This window comes from Oncorhynchus clarkii, chromosome 8 (assembly GCF_045791955.1).
Source record: "Oncorhynchus clarkii lewisi isolate Uvic-CL-2024 chromosome 8, UVic_Ocla_1.0, whole genome shotgun sequence".
NCBI lineage: Eukaryota > Metazoa > Chordata > Actinopteri > Salmoniformes > Salmonidae > Oncorhynchus > Oncorhynchus clarkii.
In genome coordinates this window covers 41,406,009-41,430,842 of record NC_092154.1, presented here as the reverse complement: position 1 = coordinate 41,430,842, position 24,834 = coordinate 41,406,009, and the positions used below count along the sequence as shown (strand labels likewise).

The 24,834-nt window shown below is 41.1% G+C and overlaps 1 protein-coding gene across 1 annotated transcript; it reads right to left on the bottom strand.

Annotated features, from left to right (window-relative positions):
* Positions 1–455: 455 nt before the first annotated feature.
* Positions 456–1,559, bottom strand: LOC139415671 (G-protein coupled receptor 12-like). The gene has a single exon (XM_071163790.1). The coding sequence runs from the start codon at positions 1,557–1,559 to the stop codon at positions 456–458; it is 1,104 nt and encodes a 367-aa protein (XP_071019891.1).
* Positions 1,560–24,834: the final 23,275 nt, after the last annotated feature.

Sequence of the window (24,834 nt, the reverse complement as noted above, 5' to 3'; positions counted from 1 at the left end):
GCGGCAAAAGAACACTTACAGAGAAACATGTGGCAGTCAAACACGAGGCGCACACTTATTTTCTCATTTTATTCATATACTCATCTCGTATAAAATGTACAATCAAATTGACAACTTAACAAAATTACCCACAGTACTGACAAATACAAAGTAGCCAATAACTCCAACATACAGTATATAGGCCTATGCAATGCTGCTTTGGCATTTCAAATACATTCAATAAAGTGCTAGTTTTTTCATTCTTTGCTCATATAATAATGCCATATTTTTTTTCTTTACAAAAGCTGTTGTTCACAGCATTTCAGACGTACAGTGTCCTTGTCTTCAGTCGCAATAAAGTGCAGATGCTTGTTAGACATACATTTTGTTTAAAGGATTTAATGGTCAACTGAAAGCGAATTGTCGGTTGTCAAAATGCACACGTACACACACACTTACGTTCACTCAGCACCCCTCTAAACTTCACTGGGTGACCTGGAGTGGGTGGCTACGTTGCTTTGAAAGCAGCCGCAGAAGAGGACGTAGAGCGAGCGCTGGATCTCGGCATTACGGTAGGCGTAGATGATTGGGTTGATCATGGAGTTGTAGGTGGCCGGAAGCAGCGTGGCATACGTGTATACCGACGGGTATTCGCGCTCTCCCACCAGGCAGTAGATGGCGAAGGGTAGCCAGCTCGAGCCGAAGGTGCCCAGGATGATGGCGAGCGTGGCCACGCCCTTCTTGGTGGCCACGTAGTGCGATGTGGTGAAGAAGTGCTGTTGAAGAGCGATCTGGTGCGCGTGGCGGCACACGATCTTGCAGATCTTGAAGTAGAGGGTCAGCATGAGTATGAAGATTATGAAGAAAGAGACCGCCAACAATGTCACATTGCTGCGAGTGAGTGGGCGCACGATGCTACACACGCTTGGGTCGTCCAGGCAGTTCCAGCCTAGCACAGGCAGCAGGCCCAGGCACAGAGACACGCCCCATGTGCTCACTAGCATCAGGTGCACGTAGTGGAGCGTCTTCTCTGAGAAATAAGTCAATGCGTTGTATAAAGAGAAGTACCGGTCCACTGTTATAGCCAGCAGGCTGCTTATGGACGCCGTGAAGGAGGCCACTAGGAACCCAACAGTAATAAGGCTAATAGTCTCTGAGGAGAGGACGTACTGGAACACGAAGTTGAGGATTAATCCCATGCCTGCCAGTAAATCCGCTGTGGCTAGGCTTCCTACGAGCACGAACATGGGGGTGCGCAGGGTTGGCGTACAGAAGATGATAGCCACCACGATGGCGTTCTCGCAGGCGATGACAGTGCCCGACATGCAAAGCATGATATCCCACGGGTTGATGGGGAAGTCCAGAGGGGCAGTGGAGAGCCCCAGGCTGACATTGCGCTCTGGAAAGTTGGTCTCCATCCACGGGAGAGCCTCTCCAGCCATCACAACCGTCATTGCGGTGTCGTTACACATGTCTGCTTTCCCCTCCTGAAGAGAGAATGAGAGAGAGAGAGAGATTGTGGTAGTTTCACTAAGGGAAACCATGGCAACCATGACAGAGAGGGAGAAGCGTTCATCCATGTATAGATAGTCTAGCTAGCTCCATTTTTTGATATTATACGTTTCTAATTTTGTCAAAGTAGTTTTCATTGCAAGGTAAAGCGTACTGTTAGCTAGCTAGCTAACGTTAACTGTCTGGTTCACTAGCTAACACTACATGTATGATCTGTGTAGTAATATTATTCGTATTTCAGAGCCATTTGCATTGCTATTTATAGCTAGCTAACATTGAACAGTACCCATAGTTGGTTACCTTTAGCTACCAGCAGATTCAGGTATTAACATTATGAGTTGGGATTATGGTTAATTGTTTAGCTAGGTAACTAACTACATGTCTAAACAAAAGACTCAACTATGCAAGTAACCATTTCACTGTTCCGTTTACACCTTCTGTATCCTGTGCATGTGACAAATAAACTTAGATTTGATTTGATATAGTGTGTGTTTACCAGAGTGAAGAAGAACATGAGCTGCACCACCCTGGTACACTCTGAAATAGGGGTAGATAGCCAGAGGGAATTTACAAATGCATCCTTTGAATTTAGCTAGCTGTTTTAGCTTGCCACCACATCATGTACTGTATATGTTGGATATAATTGAATTGCCAAAGCTAGCTAGTTTATTTTAAATGTTTCTTGCAGTGGAGGGTTGGGTTTCTCTGAGAGCAATATAGCTAGAACTTGCTAACTAGCTAGATTATTTCTATCTAAAAAGGTAGTTGGTCTGGAGCCTCATCTGCCTATGGACAGACCACAGCCAATGTAAGTTAGTCTTTTGTATAATTTAGTTAACTAGTTTCTGAACATTAACCCCTTGTTCTTCATCTTGTGTGGAATAGTTTCACTGACTCTCTGTCTCTGCATTATCCACAGGGTAACTGTCAACTTGTGAGTCTGAAAATGTACCCTGGAGGTTAAGAAATCTGCATTGTAAGTATCAATTTGATGTTCATGAACATTAACCTGGAATTCTTCATCTTGTGTGGAATTTCATTTATCTCATTATCCAGGGTTAACTCAAATAGTTTTTGTAGTTATTTTCTTAGCTATTTATTTGAAATATACACTGAGTGTACAAACATTAGGAACACTTGCTCTTTCCATGACATAGACTGACCAGGTGAATCCAGGTGAAAGCTATGATCCCTTATTGATGTCACCTCTTAAATCCACTTCAACCAATGTTGATGAAGGTGAGGAGACAGGTTAAAGAAGGATTTTTAAGCCTTGAAACGATTGAGACATAGATTGTGTATGTGTGCCATTCAGAGGTTGAATGAGCACAGTCCACCACCCAAAGGACATCCAGCCAACTGTGGGAAGCATTGGAGTCAACATTGGGCAGCATCCCTATGGAAGGCTTTCAACACTGACAAATTGAGGATGGTTCTGTGGGTAAAAGGGGGGGGTTCAAGTCAATATTAGGAAGGTGTTCCTAATGTTTTGTACACTCAGTGTATGTCGCTATATTAAGCTTCTGTATGGGTGGACAGCAAAGTAGGAGCCATCCATGGTGCTGAAACTTGGGCAACTTAATAACTGCAGGGTAAAAACATCAACCCTGATTCATTAAAACCTCACAAAAGACAGATATCTAAAACTGTTATGACAACACGGTAATGTGTCCAAGTTTAGAGACCACAGGAACAGCAGCACTCGAGGAGCTATCCATGGTGCTGAAACTTGAAACTGAGTAATAGGCTATGATCGTGGATAAAACTTCAACCCTGTCCCACTTAACTCTCCAAAACGAAACAAACTGATAAACAATATTATCATAAATCAATTAAGTAGCATACCTTATATTCACCAAGTTTAAGTTTCCATGTAAAAGGACGATGTAGGTTACATTCGTTTCACACAGAGCTTTAGGAGAAAACCGTCTTTATAGAAAATAAAAAAAAACGTTCCTTTCTTCGAAACCGCTGAGGTAAAGCCCTCGTTTTTGTTCTGTTTTCCTCGCATGGGCGAGACACCGAGGGCAGGTGAAGCATTGACGCGCGCGGGGAGAGTGACTGGAGCTCGATAGCCAGAACAGTAAAGACTAACGTCGGTGAGCGGTGGAGCGTTATTAAACCCAAGTGACGTCAGGCCCATTGTAGAGCGCGAGAGAGAGAGATGAGAAGTCCGCCTCGCGATCACATGCTCAAAGAGAACGTCTACACCTGCCTGATGTGTTGATGTGAGGCGATAGATGAGAGAGATTGAATTTGTGGAGAGGGAATACAGCTATGTATTGACTCTCATGGCCCGGGGGAAGATATTTTGGTGTGGGGGTGCTGAGATAATTTCTTTCTCCCTGCGCTGCTGACGACTATGTTTGTACACTCATAGTGTAGTAATAGAGGGTTCAACACATCACCACCACTACTATACCCCCCTTAGTGCTGCTCCACGTGTTACCAGGCCTTAATAACAGGCAGGCTGAAGAGGAATCAGTCAGCAGTCCATCTTTTCTGGACGTAGATCCTGTTATGTTAGTCCTGCACTACCCTCTCCAGTCCACTCCACAAAACAGTTTAAATGGCAAGCGTGGTAACCAACATTTAGACTGGTGTCCAAGCTTACTGTACTACTCATTATGTAATGCAGCGATGAGCAAGTGGCAGCCCCCCTTTTGTCAGCCAGCAGACCAGTCAAAAGTTTCTACTCATTCAAGGGTTTTTCTTTATTTTTTTTACAATTTTCTACATTGTAGAATAGTCGTGAAGACATCAAAACTATGAAATAACACACATGCAATCATGTAGAAATCAAAAAAGTGTTAAACAAATCAAAATATATTTAATAGTTTAGATTCTTCAAAGTAGCCACCCTTTGCCTTGATGACAGCTTTGCACACTCTTGGCATTCTCTCAACCAGGTTTACCTGGAATGTTTTTCCAACGGTCTTGAAGGAGTTGGCTGCTTTTCCTTCACTCTGCGGTCCAACTCATCCCAAACCATCTCAAATGGGTTGAGGTCGGGTGATTGTGGAAGCCAGGTCATTTGATGCAGCACTCCATCACACTCCTTCTTGGTAAAATAGCCCTTATACAGCCTGGAGGTGTGTTGGGTCATTGTCCCGTTGAAAAACAAATGATAGTCCCACTAAGCCCAAACCAGATGGGATGGAGAATCACTGCAGAATGCTGTGGTAGCCATGCTGGTTAAGTGTGCCTTGAATTCTAAATAAATCACAGACAGTGTCACTAGCAAAGCACCCCCACACCCTCACAATGATCTTTGTGAGAGATTATCTCACACGTGGCAGTTGGAACCATAAATCCCAAATTTGGACGCATCAGACCAAAGGACAGATTTACACCGGTCCAATGTCCAATGCTCGTGTTTCTTGGCCCCCGCAAGTCTCTTCTTATTGGTGTCCTTTAGTAGTGGTTTCTTTGCAGCAATTCGAACATAAAGGCCTGATTCACGCAGTCTCCTCTGAACAGATTATGTTGAGATGTGTCTGTTACTTGAACTCAGTGAAACATTTATTTCGCCTGCAATTTCTGAGGCTGGTAACTCTAATGAATGTATTCTCTGCAGCAGAGGTAACCGGGTCTTTCTTTCCTGTGGCGGTCCTCATGAGAGCCAATTTCATCATAGCTCTTGATGTTTTTGTGACTGCACTTGAAGAAACTTGAAACGTTCTTGGAATTTTCCAGATTGACTGACCTTCATGTCTTAAAGTAATGATGGACTGTCATTTCTCTTTGCTTATTTGAGCTGTTCTTGCCATAATATGGACTCGGTCTTTTACCAAATAGGGCAATCTTCTGTATACCACCCATACCTTTGATTGGATCAAACAAATTAACTTTTAACAAGGCACACCTGTTAATTTAAATGCATTCCAGGTGACTACCTAATGAAGCTGGTTGAGAGAATGCCAAGAGTATGCAAAGCTGTCATCAAGGCAAAGGGTATTCTATAATGTAGAAAATAGTTTAAAAAAAAAGACAAACCATGAAATTAGTTTATCCAAACTTTTGACTGGTACTGTATACATACAGTTGAAGTCGGAAATGTATATACACCTTAGCCAAATACATTTAAACTCACTTTTTCACAATTCCTGACATTTAATAAAGTAAAAAAGTCCTGTCTTAGGTCATTTAGGATCACCACTTTATATTAAGAATGTGAAATGTCAGAATAATAGTAGAGAGAATGATTTATTTCAGCTTTTATTTCTTTCATCACATTCCCGGTGGGTCAGAAGTTTACATACTCTCAATTAGTATTTGTTAGCATTGCCTTTAAATTGTTTAACTTGGGTCAAAGGTTTCGGATACAAGCTTCCCACAATAAGTTAGGTGAATTTTGGGCCATCCCTCCTGACAGATCTGGTGTAACTGAGTCAGGTTTGTAGGCCTCCTCGCTCGCATACAAGTTTTCAGTTCTGCCCACAAATGTTCTATAGGATTGAGGTCAGGGCTTTGTGATTACCACTCCAATACCTTGACTTTGTTGTCCTTAGGCCATTTTGCCACAACTTTGGAAGTATGCTTGGGGTCATTGTCCATTTGGAAGACCCATTTGCGACCAAGCTTTAACTTCCTGACTGATGTCTTGAGATGTTGCTTCAATATATCTACATAATTGTCCTGCCTCATATTGTGTGAAGTGCACCAGTCCCTCCTGCAGCAAAGCACCCGCACAATATGATGCTGCCACCCCCTTGCTTTCCGGTTGGGATGGTGTTCTTAGGCTTGCAAGCCTCCCCCTTTTTCCTCCAAACATAACGATGGTCATTATGGTCAAATAGTTATATATTTTTTGTTGTCTCCAAAAGGTACAACCTTTGTCCCCATGTGCAGTTGCAAACCGTAGTCTGGCTTCTTAATGGGGGTTTTGGAGCAGTGGCTTCTTCCTTGCTGAGTGGCTTTTCAGGTTATGTCAATATAGGAATCATTTTACTGTGGATATAGATACTTTTGTATCTTTTCCTCCAGCATCTTCACAAGGTCCTTTGCTGTTGTTCTGGGATTGATTTGCACTTTTCGCACAAAAGTACGTTCATGTCTAGGAGACAGAACAGGTCTCCTTCCTGAGTGTCATGTTGTTATTTTCAATTGTTCAAACTATTAAATATTGGAAGGTGAGAAAAGTGTACAATAGGGTTTTGAACAGTAGCCCTATAGAGCTACCCTATAATCCCCATTAATCATGCAACTGTGATGGCAACGATCCAGTCATCGTGAACTGTGCGCCAGGTTCCAGGTTTAATCTGCTGTACGGTCTGCAGTCCATAATGATTCAAATAGGCTACATGTCCCAAATTATTGCAGAGGTTGTTATACTTTAGCCCAATATCATCCACTTTTGTTAGCGATCCTCATGAACAACCACACGAACATGTCAGAGGAAAGAAAGTTACATTTACAATGTAACTTAATGATGCAAAATGTAAGGAAACAAACACTAAAGTGACAGTTATAAATGTATGTGCGCATAACTAAAAACTAAAGGTGGCTACCAAATGTCATGTTTAACACTATACAAATTGAAAAAAGAAATACAGTAAAAAATGTTGCCATATAATTAAACATTCTAGAAATCAAATCACCTCTGTAGATTTGGTGCTATACGGTCATTTGGACTTCGCTACAAAAGCGTATTGCTTGGTTCTTAAAATGGAACAACGACAAGTTATAAGGCCAGCATTTCATAAACTTTACTGTGGAAAAGTAGATGTGTTGATGCGCTTCAGTTTGCTGTCTCACATTTGTCTCCAGTGATCATAAGGTAAAATAGATCTAAAACATGTCATTTATATTTACAATCCCCTCATCCAAATACTAATTTACCTAGCCCTTATCAATAGCTCTTATCCACTTGTAATTTACAGTGCACGGAGAATGGTGTTATTTCCATCGGAAAGCAATGAAGTAGATGTTGTTCCACTTGGAACCGACAGGTTGCTTGAACTTATTCATCTTTTCACTGAGCGTAAAGTTGGTGGAATTATGTTGGAATTAAGTTAAAGTCAGAGTACAGCATATCTGTAGACACACCTCTGCCACACCTTTATTTATTTGATCTAGCATGCTATTCTCATGCTTAAGAAAAGTGCATAAATAGGGAATTGCGTTCGATTTTAGTGCTTTTAAATGCGATCAGAATTCATCCCTTTTTTGCTTATTTCCAAGTGTTGCAGTCACTGCTATATACTTTAAACACTGTCGGTCTCCTGGTTACCAAGCAACCACAGCCCTTAGATACATCTCTATTCTCTACCAAGATTTGGGGAGAGAGAGAGTGAGAATGGAGGAGAGAGAAGGGGGGGTGTAATAGGTGGAGCAGAGGGAGGGAGAGACATGGATAAAAGGGAGAGAGGGAACGAGAGGAAGATAATCTCCCTTCTATGTGATGATCACAGCAGGTGAATTACCATTAACCATGCTGTCATGACGTGGCCCTTTCTGGGTATAGATCATGGCATCCCCCTCTCTCTCTTTCCTACACCCAGGTTCTGTTATCTCTGGTCAAAAATTCCTGGAGGAGACTCTCTCCCCCTGGCCATGCAGAAAGAGACGCATAGAAGGAACAAGGATTTCACATGGCAAACTACTAAATTCCCAAAATGGGGATTTGATACAAAATGTCCACTTGTGAGATGGTGGGAATGGTCCATGGACACTTAATGGACGGGTATGTTGTATGTTGTGTGTTTCATTTGGTGACCTCAGAGAGGACAGGAAACACACACAACTAGATCTCTCTCAATTACGGGGTTTGCATCTAATTCTTGTATAAAATGAATAACATGATGTATGATGTAAGGTGATGTTAATCCTTTAAAACTTCTTGATCCTACTTGAGACGCAGATGTCTCAACTAGGCACCTGGAAATGCAAATGCGCTACGCTAAATGCTAAATGTACTCGTTAAAACTCAAACGTTCATCAAAATACACATGCAGGGTATTGAATTAAAGCTACACTCGTTGTGAATCTAGCCAACAAGTCAGATTTTTTAAATGCTTTTCGGCGAAAGCATGAGAAGCTATTATCTGATAGCATGCAACACCCCAAAATGCCTGAATGCGACGTAAACAAAAGATTTAGCGTAGCCGGCGCTACACAAAACGCAGAAATAAAATATAAAACATTCATTACCTTTGACGAGCTTCTTTCTTGGCACTCCTATATGCCCCATAAACATCACTATTGGGTCTTTTTTTCGATTAAATCGATCCATATATACCCAAAATAGCCATCTATGGAAGCTGTGTAATTCAGAAAAAAACATTGTTTTAAAACGCTGCGTCATTTTTTAAAATTAAAAAAGTTGACGATAAACTTTCACAAAACACTTCGAAATACTTTTGTAATCCAACTTTAGGTATTAGTAAACGTTTATAATCTATCAAAATGATCGCTTGGCGATGTGTATTCAATAGCTCCTCGTCTTCAAATCAATGGCTGAAAATGTGCACTTCAAAACATCCTGGCGGAGACCGGAAGAAATGGAATCCAGTTAGTTGGATTTACCAACAAAAAACTCCCCGGATAATGACGACAATGGCGACATCGTGTGGAATCTGTAGGAATTGCATGCAGGTCCATAATTAATTTTGTGCCCTTTTAACAATCCATGAAAGTGACGCATGGATATTATTTTTAGCTTTCAGTGAGCAGTTTTTCTTGCGCTTTTTGATGAAACACACGATCTGTTATAGTCACAGCCGTGATTTAACCAGTTTTAGAAACTTCAGAGTGTTTTCTATCCACACATACTAATCATATGCATATACTATATTCCTGGCATGAGTAGCAGGACGCTGAAAAGTTGCGCGATTTTTAACAGAATGTTCGAAAAAGGAGGGGGTAGGCTTAACAGGTTTTTAATGAAAGAGGCCTTTGCCTTTAAAGTGTAACTGCCCCAGTGAGCACAGACATGATCTGGCATCATGGAACAGCCCTTTTCTACTGTTACTAATGAAACCCCCTTCTGAGAAAATCCTCTTTAGACCACGCGTACCTCGATGGACACTGAGGGGTCACAGGTTGAGTTTAGACCACAAAAACCTCAGTGTTCGCTAAGGTTGCAATGGTTGTTGAATTCCTAACCATACCATGTGGAGCATTGGCTACACGGTTGGAAATGGTTAAACTCTGAGACTATCGATCCCTACCGAATAAGAACAAATTTTAGATAATAATTACTAGTCTGCAGCTAGAAATTATGTCAACCTAGGATGCGAAGACTGACAACCGCTGAAACATCTATATATGAGAACATTTCTGAATGGTACTCTGAAGTATCCATTCTAACCACGAAAGACTTCAGGGAAGCAGAGAGAGAGACGCTCTGATGAACGGACTCTCCGCAGACTGACGATTCCAACAGAGATCACAACGACACACTGGACGTAAATATATATTGATTGCAATTGTTCCCGAATGAGTGAGAGTTCATGTGCGAAAGATTAGCATTTCCTTTAATATAATTATCAACTGTATAGTGACTCCTTTGGTCTTTCCCGCCCTTTTCAGTCCACACCCACTTTCCTTTGTCCACCAAGCCGTCATATTAGCTTAGCCCACTAGGTAACCTCCCCTATCATTTCCTTATAACCATATCTACTGTGCTGTTTGTTTATGCATTTCTGTGATTATTTAGTAAGTTAGTAAATAAATTATTAAGGTGTGTGACCAAAACAAATCACTGATTTGACACTTGCTGTTTGGGCCAAAAAAAGAGAGAAAAACAGGTTTATATAAAGACCCTGCTTCTCCTAACTAATTGATTCTCACACACACACGCACACACAGTATGCACACAAATCTATAAATGCCGCACCTTGTTTACCTCGATAAACCTGTGCATGCCTACTAATGCCAACAGCCATTTGCAATGAAGGGAAAAAAAGAAAAAAAGAGGGAAAGGTGAGAAAGAGGATGAACAATGAGAAGAAAGGGTCAGGAGAGTGTTGAGGTAGAAGGATTTAGAGTGGAGCGAAGAATGAAAGGGAAATGGAAGGAGAGGAATTTATGTGGTGGGAGATGGTGAGAGAGAGAGGAATGGAGGGAAAGAAAGAGATGTGGGTGGATAGATAGTGGAAATGAGAGTGGAAATGGGGTTATAGCTGAAGTGCAGTGCAGTTATAGTAAGAACTGGTAGAATTGGAACAATTCAAACCCCCACCTCATGACCCAATACAGATGGATATACTACAAAACAAGATTAAGGAGTTAGCCAGCTAACTTGCCTAAAAATTCTGAAATAACTTGTTCGTTTTTATAAAACTCATTGATTCTGCTTTGTAGTATATACACCATTAGATATGGAAAAGAACAAATCTCTCACAAAAACATGATGACTTATACACACAGGCCTCTCGTCCATAACAAAAAAAAATCACACACACATGCAAGAATTAAGAATTCAGCGTTAGGCGAATTTCCTTGCCTGATGGAGGATGTCGTTTCAGGAGACACGTTTTCCTATGTATATGACACGCTCTCGTGGGATCCGTTTGCTTATGTTCACCAACTGTCTGTTTGTGATATCACTAGAAGAGGAAACCGGAAAGATGTATACATAGACATGTTATAATTGTTGTTTCTCTCTGATGTCTGATTGGCCTTGCTTATCTCTCTAGGCTGTGAGAAGGAGACGCTGGCACACGTTTTCTCTACCTCCATTGTTATTCCGATCTGGTTTAATCTGGGTTTAGGAACAGCTAATAGATGTTCACTCTCTGATTCATTCTCTCTCTTCTACAAGTTGGCATGTGCAGCAGGCCATTTCCCCCACACCGTCTCACACTTTTTTCCACCTTTTTCACCTTTTCTCTCCACCTCTTTCAGTCTCATTCCTGTATTCTCATGCAGAGCCTCACAAGTCACACAGACACAGAGACGGCCAGGGAGAAAGGACCAGCTGCCAGTGTGTATGTTTGTGGGAGTGTGTGTGTGATAACTGATTGCGTGTGGCATATCTGTGAGTGTGAAAGGATGTGATAAGGCCAGTTCCCCTCACATTGTCTGTCTGACACCTGTGGCTGCAAACCTTTCTGAGTCACAATAAAGGGGGAGAAAAAGAGCGAGAGACATACACACACACAGATAGAGAGCTGAAGAGAGAGAGCAATGCATAGACAGAATTGAAGAGAATGAATACGACAATATACAGTACCAGTCAAAAGTTTGGACACACCTACTAATTCCAGGGGTTTTCTTTATTTTTTAACCTGTTGCGACGACCAAACCCGGATCCGGGATTCTATTTATAGACCTAAGCTCATTACCATAACGCAACGTTAACTATTCATGAAAATCGCAAATGAAATGAAATAAATATGCTATCTCTCAAGCTTAGCCTTTTGTTAACAACACTGTCATCTCAGATTTTCAAAATATGCTTTTCAACCATAGGAAAACAATCATTTGTGTAACAGTAGCTAGCTAGCGTAGCATTTAGCGTTAGCATTAGCGTTAGCATTTAGCAGGCAACTATCACAAAAACAAGTAAAGCCTTTGAAGAACTTCTGATGTTTTCAATGAGGAGACTCTCAGTTAGATAGCAGATGCTCAGTTTTTCCAAAAAGATTCTTTGTGTATTAGAAATAGCTCCGTTTTGTACATCACATTTGGCTACCAAAAAAAAAAAAAAAAAAAAAAAAAAAAACGAAAATTCAGCCCTCAAAATGCGAACTTTTTTCCAAATTAACTCCATAATATCGACTGAAACATGGCAAACGTGGTTTAGAATCAATCCTCAAGGTGTTTTTCCACATATCTATTCGATGATATATCCTTCGTGGAAGCCTGGTTTCTCCTTGCTCTCAAATGGAAAAATAATTGTACCTGGCTTTGCGCTCCAATTTCGATGCAGGGACACCAGGCGGACACTTGGAAAATGTAGTCTCTTATGGTCAATCTTCCAATGATATGCCTACAAATACGTCACAATGCTGCAAACACCTTGGGGGAACGACAGAAAGTGTAGGCTCATTCCTTGCGCAATCACAGCCATATAAGGAGACAATGGAAAACAGAGCTTCAGAGATTCTGCTAATTTCCTGCTTGACGTATCATCTTGGTTTCGCCTGTAGAATGAGTTCTGGGGCACTTACAGACAATATCTTTGCAGATTCTGAAACTTCAGAGTGTTTTCTTTCCAAAACGGTCAATAATATGCATAGTCGAGCATCTTTTCGTGACAAAATATTGCGCTTAAAACGGGAACGTTTTTTATCCAAAAATGAAATAGCGCCCCTAGAGATCCAAGAGGTTAAAACTATTTTCTACATTGTAGAATAATAGTGAAGACATCACAACTATGAAATAACACATTTAGTAATCATTTAGTAACCAGAAAATTGTTAATTACTTCTTTGGGATCGGTGCCCCTTCCACGGGACAGTTGAGCTAACGTAGGCTAATGCGATTAGCATGAGGTTGTAGGTAACAAGAACATTTCCAAGGACATAGACATATCTGATATGGGAAGAAAGCTTAAATTATTGTTAATCTAACTGCACTGTCCAATTTACAAATACAAAAGAACGGTTTGTCTTTTCTTAGTATTATCTTTTACCAGATCTATTGTGAAATATTCTACTACATTCCTTTCACATTTCCATAAACTTCAAATAGTTTTCTTTCAAATGGTACCAAGAATATGCATATCCTTGCTTCAGGGCCTGAGCTACAGGCAGATAGATTTGGGTATGTCATTTAGGCGAAAATTGGGGCAAAAAAGGGGCTAAAAAAATGATTTTTTAACTCTTGAGACAATTGAGACATGGATTGTGTATGTGTACCATTCAGAGGGTGAATGGGCAAGATAAAATATTTAAGTGCCTTTGAACGGGGTATGGTAGTAGGTGCCAGGCGCACCGGTTTGAGTGTTAAGAACTGCAATGCTGTTGGGTTTTTCACCCTCAACAGTTTCCCTTGTGTAACAAGAATGGTCCACCACCCAAAGGATATCCAGCCAACTTGACACAACTGTGGGAAGCATTGGAGTCAACATGGGCCAGCATCCCTGTGGAAAGCTTTCAACACCTTGTAGAATCCATGCCCTAACAAATTGAGGTTGTTCTGAGGGCAAAAATATTAGAAAGTGGTTCCTAATGTTTTGTACACTCAGTGCATATTACATAGACGTGTTGGCGTTATTACATAGACGTTACATAGACGTTTTCATGCATTATTAGAATCATCCATGCACTATATGCGTTTTTTGAATTGAGAGTCAAGGACCAGCAGTGAACAGTTTTATCCTTGACATGAGAGGTCCTTGAAACCCACTGTTACTGTGCCCTATAGATTCACAGTTAACCAATTTAGTGGTGTATGCCATTTGGCACCGATTGTAATGGAGGTATATGACAGCTATTTGACAAGACCATAAGGCTCATCAACTAATTTAAATGATGTTTGATAAACTTAAATGTTGTATAGACCTCCTTTATCTTTTCCCATAAAATCATATGGACTTTTGTGAAACGGATAAGCAGAAACTTGATTTTTTTTTTCTTCAAATATGCGAAAACATGCCTTTTGAATTTTGTCTAATGCTAGTAGCTAGTGGCCTAGTCAAGGATGCAGCATGCAAAATATTGGGACAATACACTCTACAGAGACCAAGTGGAACAAAAGTTAACCTTGAATTGGGAGGTTTAAAATATCCCTCTTGGGCCAATTTGACCTGTTTTAAGAAATGCCATTTGTTGGTGGATATAAAGTCTAAGATCTTTGATAGCCTGATGCGGAATTTCCTACAGGAAATAATCACTGCCAACTGGTCAGCTTATTATAGGGCTTAATGTGCCAGGTTATGTAATGAGAAAAGCTAACGTAGCGTTGCAAACAAAAGTGTCAACTTTAAAGTTTAATGTTCGCAAGTATGGACCCATTCTATTCTTATTTACAATCAAAGTGACTCCAAAATGACCCAATACATTATTTACCTTTAATTTCTAATTGAACACAACATAATCTGAAACAATACCAAACCAAAATAAACATACAAATGTTGTTGTCACAAGCTTGATGGTAGCCATTGCACGCTAGGAATATAGGATCAAATACTAAACTTTTGACTACTTTAAAACACATATTGGTGAATTGGTACTTAGGACACCTTAAAATGGGGGGACTAGATGCGTAAAGTGCTTTCATTTCTAAACAGTAAAACAGATGTGTATGAAAATACCCTCAAATAAAAGGTGACATTCTGTACTGTCGCTTTGAGGATAGAACCAAATTAAACGCTTTAGCTTCACTATCCAAATAAATACGTAGGGGAGTGTATTTTGCCCTTTTTGGTTGGATTTTGCTTTTGGTTTACTTGAATATGTTTTGGACAACTGCCTTACTGTAAATACTGCGGGCTATGTAGTGTGTAGCTCCATATTAAACTTGCATATTTATTAAATATAATGTCAATTGAAATGTAAGAAGGTTTTATTGGTCAATGGGAAAGGTTGGTGACTGGTGATAACAATACGGTGGCCTCCCACAGACAGCTATGTAATTGAAAATAAGACCAAGCCATAGTTGACACTTCTTCATAGTCTCTTCTTTCTTTCCTCTCCTCCTTTGCCTGTTTCCATCCTCTACTGCTGTCACTCTAAAATAACTGCACATGACAGTACACAGTGCTCATTTATTGAGAATTATTTATCTGGTAGTGACACTCCAAAATTTGGACACACAGGGCATTCAAGGGTTTTTCGTTATTTTTACAATTTTCTACCTTGTAGAAGGGTAGTGAAGGAATCAAAACTATGAAATAACACATATGGAATCATGTACAGTAATAACTAAAATAACCCATCTTTAAAGTAGCTATCCTTTGCCTTGATGACAGCTTTGCACACTCTTGGCATTCTCTCAATCAGACAGCAGAGTGAAGGAAAAGCAGCCAACAACAGCTCAGCATATGTGGGAACTCCTTCAAGACTGTTGGAAAATCATTCCAGGTGAAGCTGGTTGACAGAATGGTTGGTAGAATCTCACAAATATATTGTTTAATTAACCCGTCTCCTCCCCTTCATCTACACTGAGTGGATTTAACAAGTGACATCAATAAGAGATGGATTTCAACTGGATTCACCTGTATGTCACCTGTATGTACTGTATGTAATGGAAAGAGCAGGTGTTCTTAATGTTTTGTACACTCAGTTTATGTAGGCCTAATACACTTGATTATTATCAGTGTGCTTGTCTACAATGCTGAGGAAAGATGCAACTCAGGAAATATGGGCTATTCTTAATCTTCATTTTCAATGTGTGAGCTGCACTTCCCTACGCAACATACTAACACAATAAATATAATTCTACATTTCAAAGGAAAAACTATATCTCACCTAAGATTCAAATTTGCCTCAAACAGAGAAAATTACCAGGAGCCAGGCTTGATACACTGTGAGTTATTTGTCCAGTCAAAATTTAACATGCTTTAGTAAGTTTGATATTTTTTTTTTACCTTTATTTAACTAGGAAAGTCAGTTAAGAACAAATTCTTACTTACAATGACAGCTTACCCCAGCCAGGACGATGCTGGGCCAATTGTGCACCACCCTATGGGACTCCCAATCACAGCAGGTTGTGATACAGATTGGAATTGAACCAGGGTCTGTGTGACTCCTGGTATCTACTGCTTACATAGTTCCATGTGAGCCACTGGCTTAATCCCATTCTTTAACTTTTAATATTTGGTTGAGTTGGAGACGTGAATCCAACATATAATTTGTTAACTTGTCAACAAGTTAATAGGCTGTTGTATTTCAGAGATGTATCTTCTGCTTGGATAGTTCCAGTTTGTTTTCAAATTAATCATTGACATGTTGGATTCACATCTCCATCTCAACCAAAATTGAAGTGAAAGAAAATGCACTTAAAATAAAGTTTGATTTGATATAGTCCTATTCTTTCACTTAGATTTTTGGATGAGATGGAAAAGTGAATCCAACATATCAATCATTGATTGAAGACAAACTTGATTTAAAGGGGTGTCAGTGTCAGCCTAGTGGTTAGAGCGTTGGACTAGTAACAGAAAGGTTGCAAGTTCAAATCCCTGAGCTGACAAGGTAGAAATCTGTTGTTCTACCCCTGTACAAGGCAGTTAACCCACTGTTCCTAGGCCATTGTGAAAATAAGAATGACTTATTAACTGACTTAAGAATTTGTCCTTAACTGACTTGCCTAGTAAAATAAAATATATTTAAAAAAAGCCAGACTAAGTCAGTGGCACAGATTGGACTGTCAAAGCAGAAGATACAGTACATCTCCTTCAAATGTTGATATTTGGTGTTGACAACCCAACACAATTCAATATCACTAAGTATCATTACATTTGAAATCAAGCAGAGATTATTGTATTGTTTATTTTTAGTTGAATTCTGGGATGAATTGAATGATTACTTGGCAAATACCATATAGGCCTAAATAGCATCACTGATGATATGAGTGATAAAGTATGGTCACATTTCATTTGCTCTGTTAAACCTACCCTTTGGAATGACTTTAGAGAGATTAAAGTAGACGGCACGCGTCAAAATGATTGATTGATGACCTTACGTCATGCTGACCTTTGCGTGTCCGAATATGTGCCCCCTCCCCGTCCCCCCTGTTCCCGTGGTCACGTGTTATTTTGTGTTATTTCAGATCTCTATGTCATCCTTTGAAGTAGTCCAGTTGATGGATGTCTAGGGGCCTGGTTGAACTGGGGGTTGTTGTGTTTGAACTTTTGGACCGGGTATGACCCCCCAGATTTATCGCCCATATGTGTATCTGATGAAGCCGGAATGTCCTGGGCATATGCCTTATAAATGTCCAGAACAAGGTTTGTGAACCAAGAACCGTAAACGCTATTTTTTTAAACATGGATTTTGTGATCAGTGGCAAAGCTGTGATGACTGTAGCAACTGAAGCAGGACCGCGTCTGAAACATAGAGAAAGGGCAAAGTATACAGCCGCAATATACGATGCTCCAAAAAAGCGGTTTCTAAATGTGTATAGAACCCAGATACCGCCCGCAACTGCGTTGAAAGATGAAGTGCCGATGTCTAACGGCCAGCAATGGGGGTATCTGTTTGATTACTTGGCCTGTAGCGTGAAGCTCTATACGGTAGCCGAAGGAGAAGAATATACCGCCCAGACATTAGGAGTGGCCTATGGGGTTGAAGACTGGACTGTTTTTCGCCAGGTTTTGTGTCCCGAACTGAGCCGTCTCACCAAGGGTTACAGCGTGTTCACAGGCTACGAGACCCGTTGGGAAGGTACCCCGGACCCCTCTGGAAGAGTATTTCACCGGGTGAAAATACAGAGAAAGAATGGCCTTCCCTGTGGCTGCGTGGAGTTCTATATCAGCACCGAGGAAATCCGCAAACAAAACATCAGGGATGGCGGTTTGGTCAGTGATTTTAGGCTTCGAATGCTTATTCCCTTTAAAAGTTGGCCTTTATTGGAATTGAAAATGTTGGATGTGTTGGACGCTCTGTTTGTACAGAGCCAACAGCGGCAGAGCATTGTTCGGCTAAAGAAGTGCATAATCTATACGAATCCGGAGGATTACGACTCAAAGCAGCCCCAAGAAGGTACATCGTCAGAATGGGCAGTCCCCGAAGAAAACTAGGTAAGCTGCGTAGTTAACCACGCCCAGATACCCCCGGGGGCTGGTTCAACAATAAAAGGAGGTTCCTTTAAAACCTACAGTTCTTAACCTACGCATTAACCATGGATATTCCTAACGCATACCAGAACTCCGAAACGTCATGGGAGGCCGACACTAAGGACTGTATACAGCGCAGCCCTACATTCTACTCCCCCCTGGCAAGACCCTCAACACCCCCTACATGTACACAGCCTGAGGACGTGTTTGATGGGGTGGTCAGTACTATTTTTGTGGACACCATCAAGGCCTCTGTAGCCACGCTTTTAGACGTGGTGATTGGAGAATATATACGAGAAAAATGCATCGGTTGTGAGATTAATCACCCCAGCCAGCGCCGGCATCCCTGCCTATACGACCCCCCAAGATACTACTTCTTCAACAATTTTGAGGCGCTGGTGAAAAGACTTTGGTCCTGCCGGTTAATACCATCGCTGGTTAAAGCCCTGGAGGCTATGGGCCTTGTGCCGTCTATCCCCAGAGTTTACGGGGTAACCGAGGCATTCCTACACGAACTGAAGGAGGCGATTCACATCCACGAGAAACTAAAAGAAATCCGACACACCCTGGTGGACGATAACAAATACCGGGAGGCTGTGGTGGCTGACGTGATGACTTTCTGGCTCAATAAACCCCAAGAGACCGAGTGACATTTTTGTTATTTAGATGTAGAGCAATGGGTAACTATGTGTATACGAGGTTAGATAGATTAAACACATTTTTTCTTTTGAGAGAACTTACAATTGTTATGCATCAAATTATTGAAAATAAAGTGAACAATGTATCGTTCTACACAACCCACAATTCCGGGACTAATGTAGAGCGGGTGTTGAAAATGGAACAAATCATGAATCATGTACGACATGCGGGCGAGTATCTACAATGGACACAAATGGTAACCCGGCTTGGTGGTGATTCTGAAGAACTAGAAACAACCTTGTCTAAGATTTTACTTTATTTGTTTGAAACACCATTTAATTGTAACATGTATCATATTTGTTGTTTATATACTTTTATAGCGGATGTGTGTGTTGTAAAAATTCAGCGAAACAAACCTGTTAATCTCAACCAAATATACCGGGTTTTGCATGATGCGGTCATTGAGAAAGCGGGGACATGTATCCTGCAACGAATTCTGAATTGTCTGTATGCGTAAGACATGTTTTCTTGAAAATAAAAACCCCCAAAATGAAATTGAACTGTTGTCGTTATTTGAAAGTGGCTCATTAACGTTATTGTACCTCAGAGAGGCAAGAAGGATGGCAGAGCAGATGTTGAAAAACATTTATTATAATCCCTCTAACCCGGGGTCTTATGGGGGTAAGGAACGTTTACAGAGAGCTATAGCCGAAGAAACAGGTAGCCGGTTAAGCGATGCTAAAGTAAATGAGTGGCTATCAGAGCAGGATGCGCACACTCTGCATAAACCCGTAAGAAAACATTTTCCCAGAAATAGAGTTTTTTCTACCCAACCAATGTCCCAATTTCAGGCGGATCTATGTGACATGCAGGCCCTTGCAGATAAAAATGAGGGAAATCTCTACATGCTAACGGTTATAGATATTTTCTCTAAAATAGCTTTTGTCAGGGTCTTAAAAAATAAGGGTGGTGCAGAAGTGACCAGGGCCTTTGAATCTATCTTGAAGGAAGGAGGCGCCCCGAAGAAAGTGCAGACTGATGGCGGAAAATAATTTTTTAATAAGACTTTTCAGAAACTCATGAAGAAGCACAATATAGTACATTTTGCTACTGGCTCAGATTTGAAAGCTTCAGTTGTTGAACGCTTTAACAGAACTCTGAAGGAGCGCATGTGGCGCTATTTTACAGCGCACAACACGCATAGATATATCGATATAGTTCAAGATTTAGTAATAGGGTATAACAATAGTTATCATAAGAGTATAAGGATGAAACCCTCAGAGGTCTCTTCGGAAAACTCATTTCAAGTCTTTAAAAATCTGTATGGTTTGCTCCCCCTTCGCCGTAAGAGAAAAATTTATTTTAAATTCGCTGTGGGGGACTTGGTTCGTATATCCAAGTTGAGGGGTGTTTTCGATAAAAGATACATGCAAGGATACAGTGCCGAGCTTTTCACGATTACAGAATGTCTGCCGCGCATACCCCCGGTCTACACATTAAAAGATTATGACGGGGAAATTATAGAGGGATCTTTTTATGAGAAGGAATTACAGAAGGTACAGGTGGGTAAAGACAAAGTGTTCCACGTGGAGGAGATTCTAGCTCAAAAGAGAGAAAAGGGTCAAAAATGGGTGTTGGTCCGCTGGAAAAACTGGCCCCAAAAATTCAACAGCTGGGTATTAGAGCAGGATGTGGTGGAGGCCTCGGGGTTAATTTAAACCCCCAGGCATGATAAAATACAGCCTCATTCGTGTGTACACCGGAGTGCATAATGGAACACAGCGGCTTCTACCTAACTCTCCCCAGTAATGCGTCCGCACATATATATCGTAATAATCAGAGTTCGAATTATACAACCAATTTTCCAAAGCCTATAGAGTTATCCGAGGCCTGGGAAGTAGGTCTCAGCGAGATTACATACCCCCATAGTTGGTATAATATCAAAGATAAGGACCGTGATTTTTATTTCAAAAAGTTATCGGAACCTGCAAAACTTATTAAGGTTAAAAAAGGGTTCTATAGAACCGTAGACAGGATCGTCTCCGAGTTGAATGAACGCCTATCGCAGAACAGGATGGAAATATTCCTGTTGTACAACCCTATACATAAACGTGTACAAATCTCAGGAGATGCTTCCGGGGGGATAAAGACCGGCGGTAATTTAGCATACATTTTGGGGATGGGTCCCGATAAATGGACGTATGTGACAGATAAATTATTCCCATTCCTGCGGATATACATGCAGGATTTTACAACATATTTGTGTATACCGACATCATATCCTATCAAAGGGTCGGAGACAGCTGTGTGCCACTCCTGAGAACGGTTCATATAGACGGAAAGGATGGGGACATAGTCACTGTCACCTACGACAAGCCACACTACGTACCTGTAAGCAAGAAATATATTGAAAACATTCTTGTTGAGCTTAAAACGGATCAGAACGAAAACATTGAATTTACTTATGGTAAAACGATTGTAAAAATCCACTTTAGACCCACCAAAACCTCTCTACATATATAAGTATTATATATTTTATATAAGACATTTAAATTAAAATTATGGAACACCGACATCTCGACCCTAACCGGTATGTCTCATACTATGTTGATCAGGTGGGTAATGGGTTACCCGGCTATTATGGTTCCCCCACCATGTATGGTTCGGGGATAGGAGGTATATTTCGTAACCTCTTTAGGATGGTTTTACCGTTTATGAAGAGAGGCCTCAGCATAGCCAAACCGCATTTAAAATCAGCAGCAAAAAATATAGTAAGTGAGGTTGTAGCCAATGCTATGACCCGAAGGGCGTCACCAGATGTCGAGAGTCAAGAAGGCTCAGGGTTGATGATGTTGTCTCGAAGAACGAAAAAGAGGCCTCCGGGTATAAGGCGCAGGCCTGCGCCTAAAAAACGGAGGTTAACGGTTGAAAGAAACTCAGTTAGTCAAAGACGGGGTAAAGTGAGGAGGTCTGGACCAAAAACGGTAAAAAGAATACTCTGAAGTATTTTCTAAAAGAACAAGCACCATGGCTCTTTTACACCGCATGTCCTCTGAAGCTATAAAGACAGAGCTCGATCTTTTCACGGCCCCCTTAACCCAACATTCAGTAGAGAGGTCCAGTTATGTGGAGATAGCCCCACTCTCTGCCATTACAGACAACGGACCCATAGAGTTTTTTATACCAGGCCACGGTGACAACTATCTGGACCTCAACAACACCTTGGTGCATTTGCGTCTAAAAGTGACCAAAAGAGACGGTACTGATATTGCAAACGATGCCAAAGTGAGTCTCATTAATTACCCCGTGGCCACCATCTTCTCCCAAGTGGATGTGACTTTGGGGGAACGTCTAATCAGTCAAAGCAGTGCCACATACCCATACCGGGCCATCATGGAATGTTTACTCAACTACTCTGAAGACACTCTCAAGACCCAATTCAGCGCAGGGCTGTTTAGCAAGGATACTGCAGGAGCCTCTATGGAATCGACAGACCCATCCACTTGTGCAAATAAAGGACTGGAGGCACGGGCTCGCTACTGTGCAGAATCTCGAGAGTTTCATCTGCTAGGCCCTATACACTCTGACATTTTCTTTCAAGAACGTTTACTCTTAAATGCGGTTGATTTAAGACTAAAATTAACCAGGGCCAAGGATGAGTTTTGCCAAATGTCTGCAACGGACGGGGACTTTAGCTTAAAAGTGTTGGGGGCCACGCTTTTTATTAAAAAAGTGTCTGTATCTCCGGCCGTTCGTCTGGGTCACTCACAGGCTTTGATGAAAGGAAATGCCCTTTACCCTCTCCAAAGAATTACCATGAAAACCTTTAGCATACCTGTGGGCAGCAGAATCTGCAGTCAAGAAAACCTATTTCTAGGGCCTTTACCGCGTATATGTGGTTATAGGTTTGGTTGATCACGCCTCCAATACGGGCAGCTTAAATAAAAACCCATTTAATTTTCAACACTTCAATGCAGAGTATGTAGCTCTGTGTCAGGACGGACGTCAGGTCCCTGCTAAGGCTTTCCAACCACAATTTAATAACAACATATCTGTGCGAGAATTTTACAATCTATTCCTGGCTACCGGGAGGCATCTAAAAGATCTCTCTTTACCTATTGACAGAAATTATTTTGCAGAGGGTTACACAATGTATGCTTTCAATTTATCCCCAGATGATGACACCTCGGGAAATCTTTCGGTGGTGTCCCAAGGTAACCTCAGGCTGGAGATGCGTTTCCGTACACCTTTAGCCTGTACCGTTAGCATGATTGTTTATGCCTGCTCTGATTCAATCTTGGAGGTGAATAGCCGAAGACAGGTTTTAGTAGATTATTATTAAGGATCGTTGAGCAAAGACATGAATACCCAAGAGTTGGAAGGGCTCATGAGCCGACTGATTGGAAAACAATTTTGCGGAGTGTTGGCTTGTGATGAATTACCTATGGAGAAATGGATGGTGCGGCCTGCCATGTTTATTGTCAATACCCATCCTAAACACATGCCGGGTGAACATTGGCTAGCTGTGACATTAGAAGCGGAAGGAGGAAGAAAAATCTCAACTTTTTTTGATTCCTATGGCTTTCCCCCCGGTTTTTCACATTTTCCTAAATCTATTAAAGAATTTTTGACCAAAAACTGCTCAAAGATATACTACAACACCAAACAGGTGCAAGATAACCTTTCCACAACATGCGGTCAACACTGTGTATTCTACCTATGCCAAAGAGCCCGGGGAGTTTCTTTTGAAGATGTTATGTCTCTTTATAAGGATGATTTAAGAAGTAATGATAAAGTTGTAGCTTGTTTTGTTAGAAAATATCAAAAGTGTTCAAATGTGTATCATTTAAGAACGTGTAATCAAGGCGTATGCTCACGCCAAATGTTTCAAGAATGCCACAAATGTTAAATTGCTTATTTTTTCAAATAAAATTTATTGAATTTAATCATAGTCATTCAAAAGTCGTTCAAAAGTCTAACCACCCAGAGAGATCGGGATTAGGGAAAGGTCCGGAGGCGTTCAGGGGGGTAAATGGGTTATCGTCATTCATTTCATAAGGATGCGAGGGTTTTGGGGCGTCTTTAGGGGTGCTGTATTTCGTTGAAGGTGTGTGTTTTAATGAGTGAATCTGTTGACGAATCTTATAGTTGGGTACACCCGAGAGGGGTATGTTGAGGATGGCCAGGGCCTTAAGAAACTGAAGCCACCCTGGAGGTCTTCTGTCATCAGCAACCTTGTGGGCAGATGTGGTACTTTTAAGCAAGTCCAGCATATGGGAACCCTTGACAACCGAGCCCTGAAGGATAAACTCTCCTTTGTCGTTCCAAGTAGCTGCCCCCTTTGAGTCTTTTAGCTTGTTCATAATGTAGCTAACATTTTTCCTGTTACGTGCCGGAACATGGGTTAACATGTCATGCATAACTTTATCTTCAACAGGCATTTGAGCTTCAGACGGTAAGCTCACAGGTACAGGCATTACAGGGGCGTGGCTCTCGCTAGGCTCGTCATCTTTTAAAGGGTCCTGTAGGGAAATAGTTAAATGGCCTGTCTCTCTCTCCCCTTGTTTCACCAAGGACAAATACCTTTGCAAGAGGTTTGTGTATTTTTGGACCTTATCATAGGGGTTCAATCCTTTTTGATTCAAAATATCCTTCATGGCCGTATCCAAATCATTTTCCGCTGTTCGTCTGATATTTTCGGAACCCTGCACTTGTTTTTTAAGTCTATCCAACTCTTGTTGTGGCACCAGATACATTTTATTGGCCATCACCCTATGTGTTCAACCCCCACGTCGGGCTGCAATAAGGCTGGTGATGAAGGGCACGGCTATACTTAGTAAAGGTAGAAGAAAACCCCCAGACTGTTGTATGCTATGTCGTTTCTTTTGAAGACTGACCCTTTTATTGGCAAAGAGCTTGATCGCGGTCTTTTGTCTCTTTAATTTGTTCAATTGTGTCAGGGTGAGTGGAATGCGTCCTTTGAGAAGATTCAAAGCAATCTCACATAGGGATAATATGAGATCTGAAGAACAGTGACC

What these genes read in the sequence shown, in the direction of transcription:
- LOC139415671 (XM_071163790.1), bottom strand. Translation starts at nt 1,559, where the DNA reads ATGGATGAACGCTTCTCCCTCTCTGTCATGGTTGCCATGGTTTCCCTT.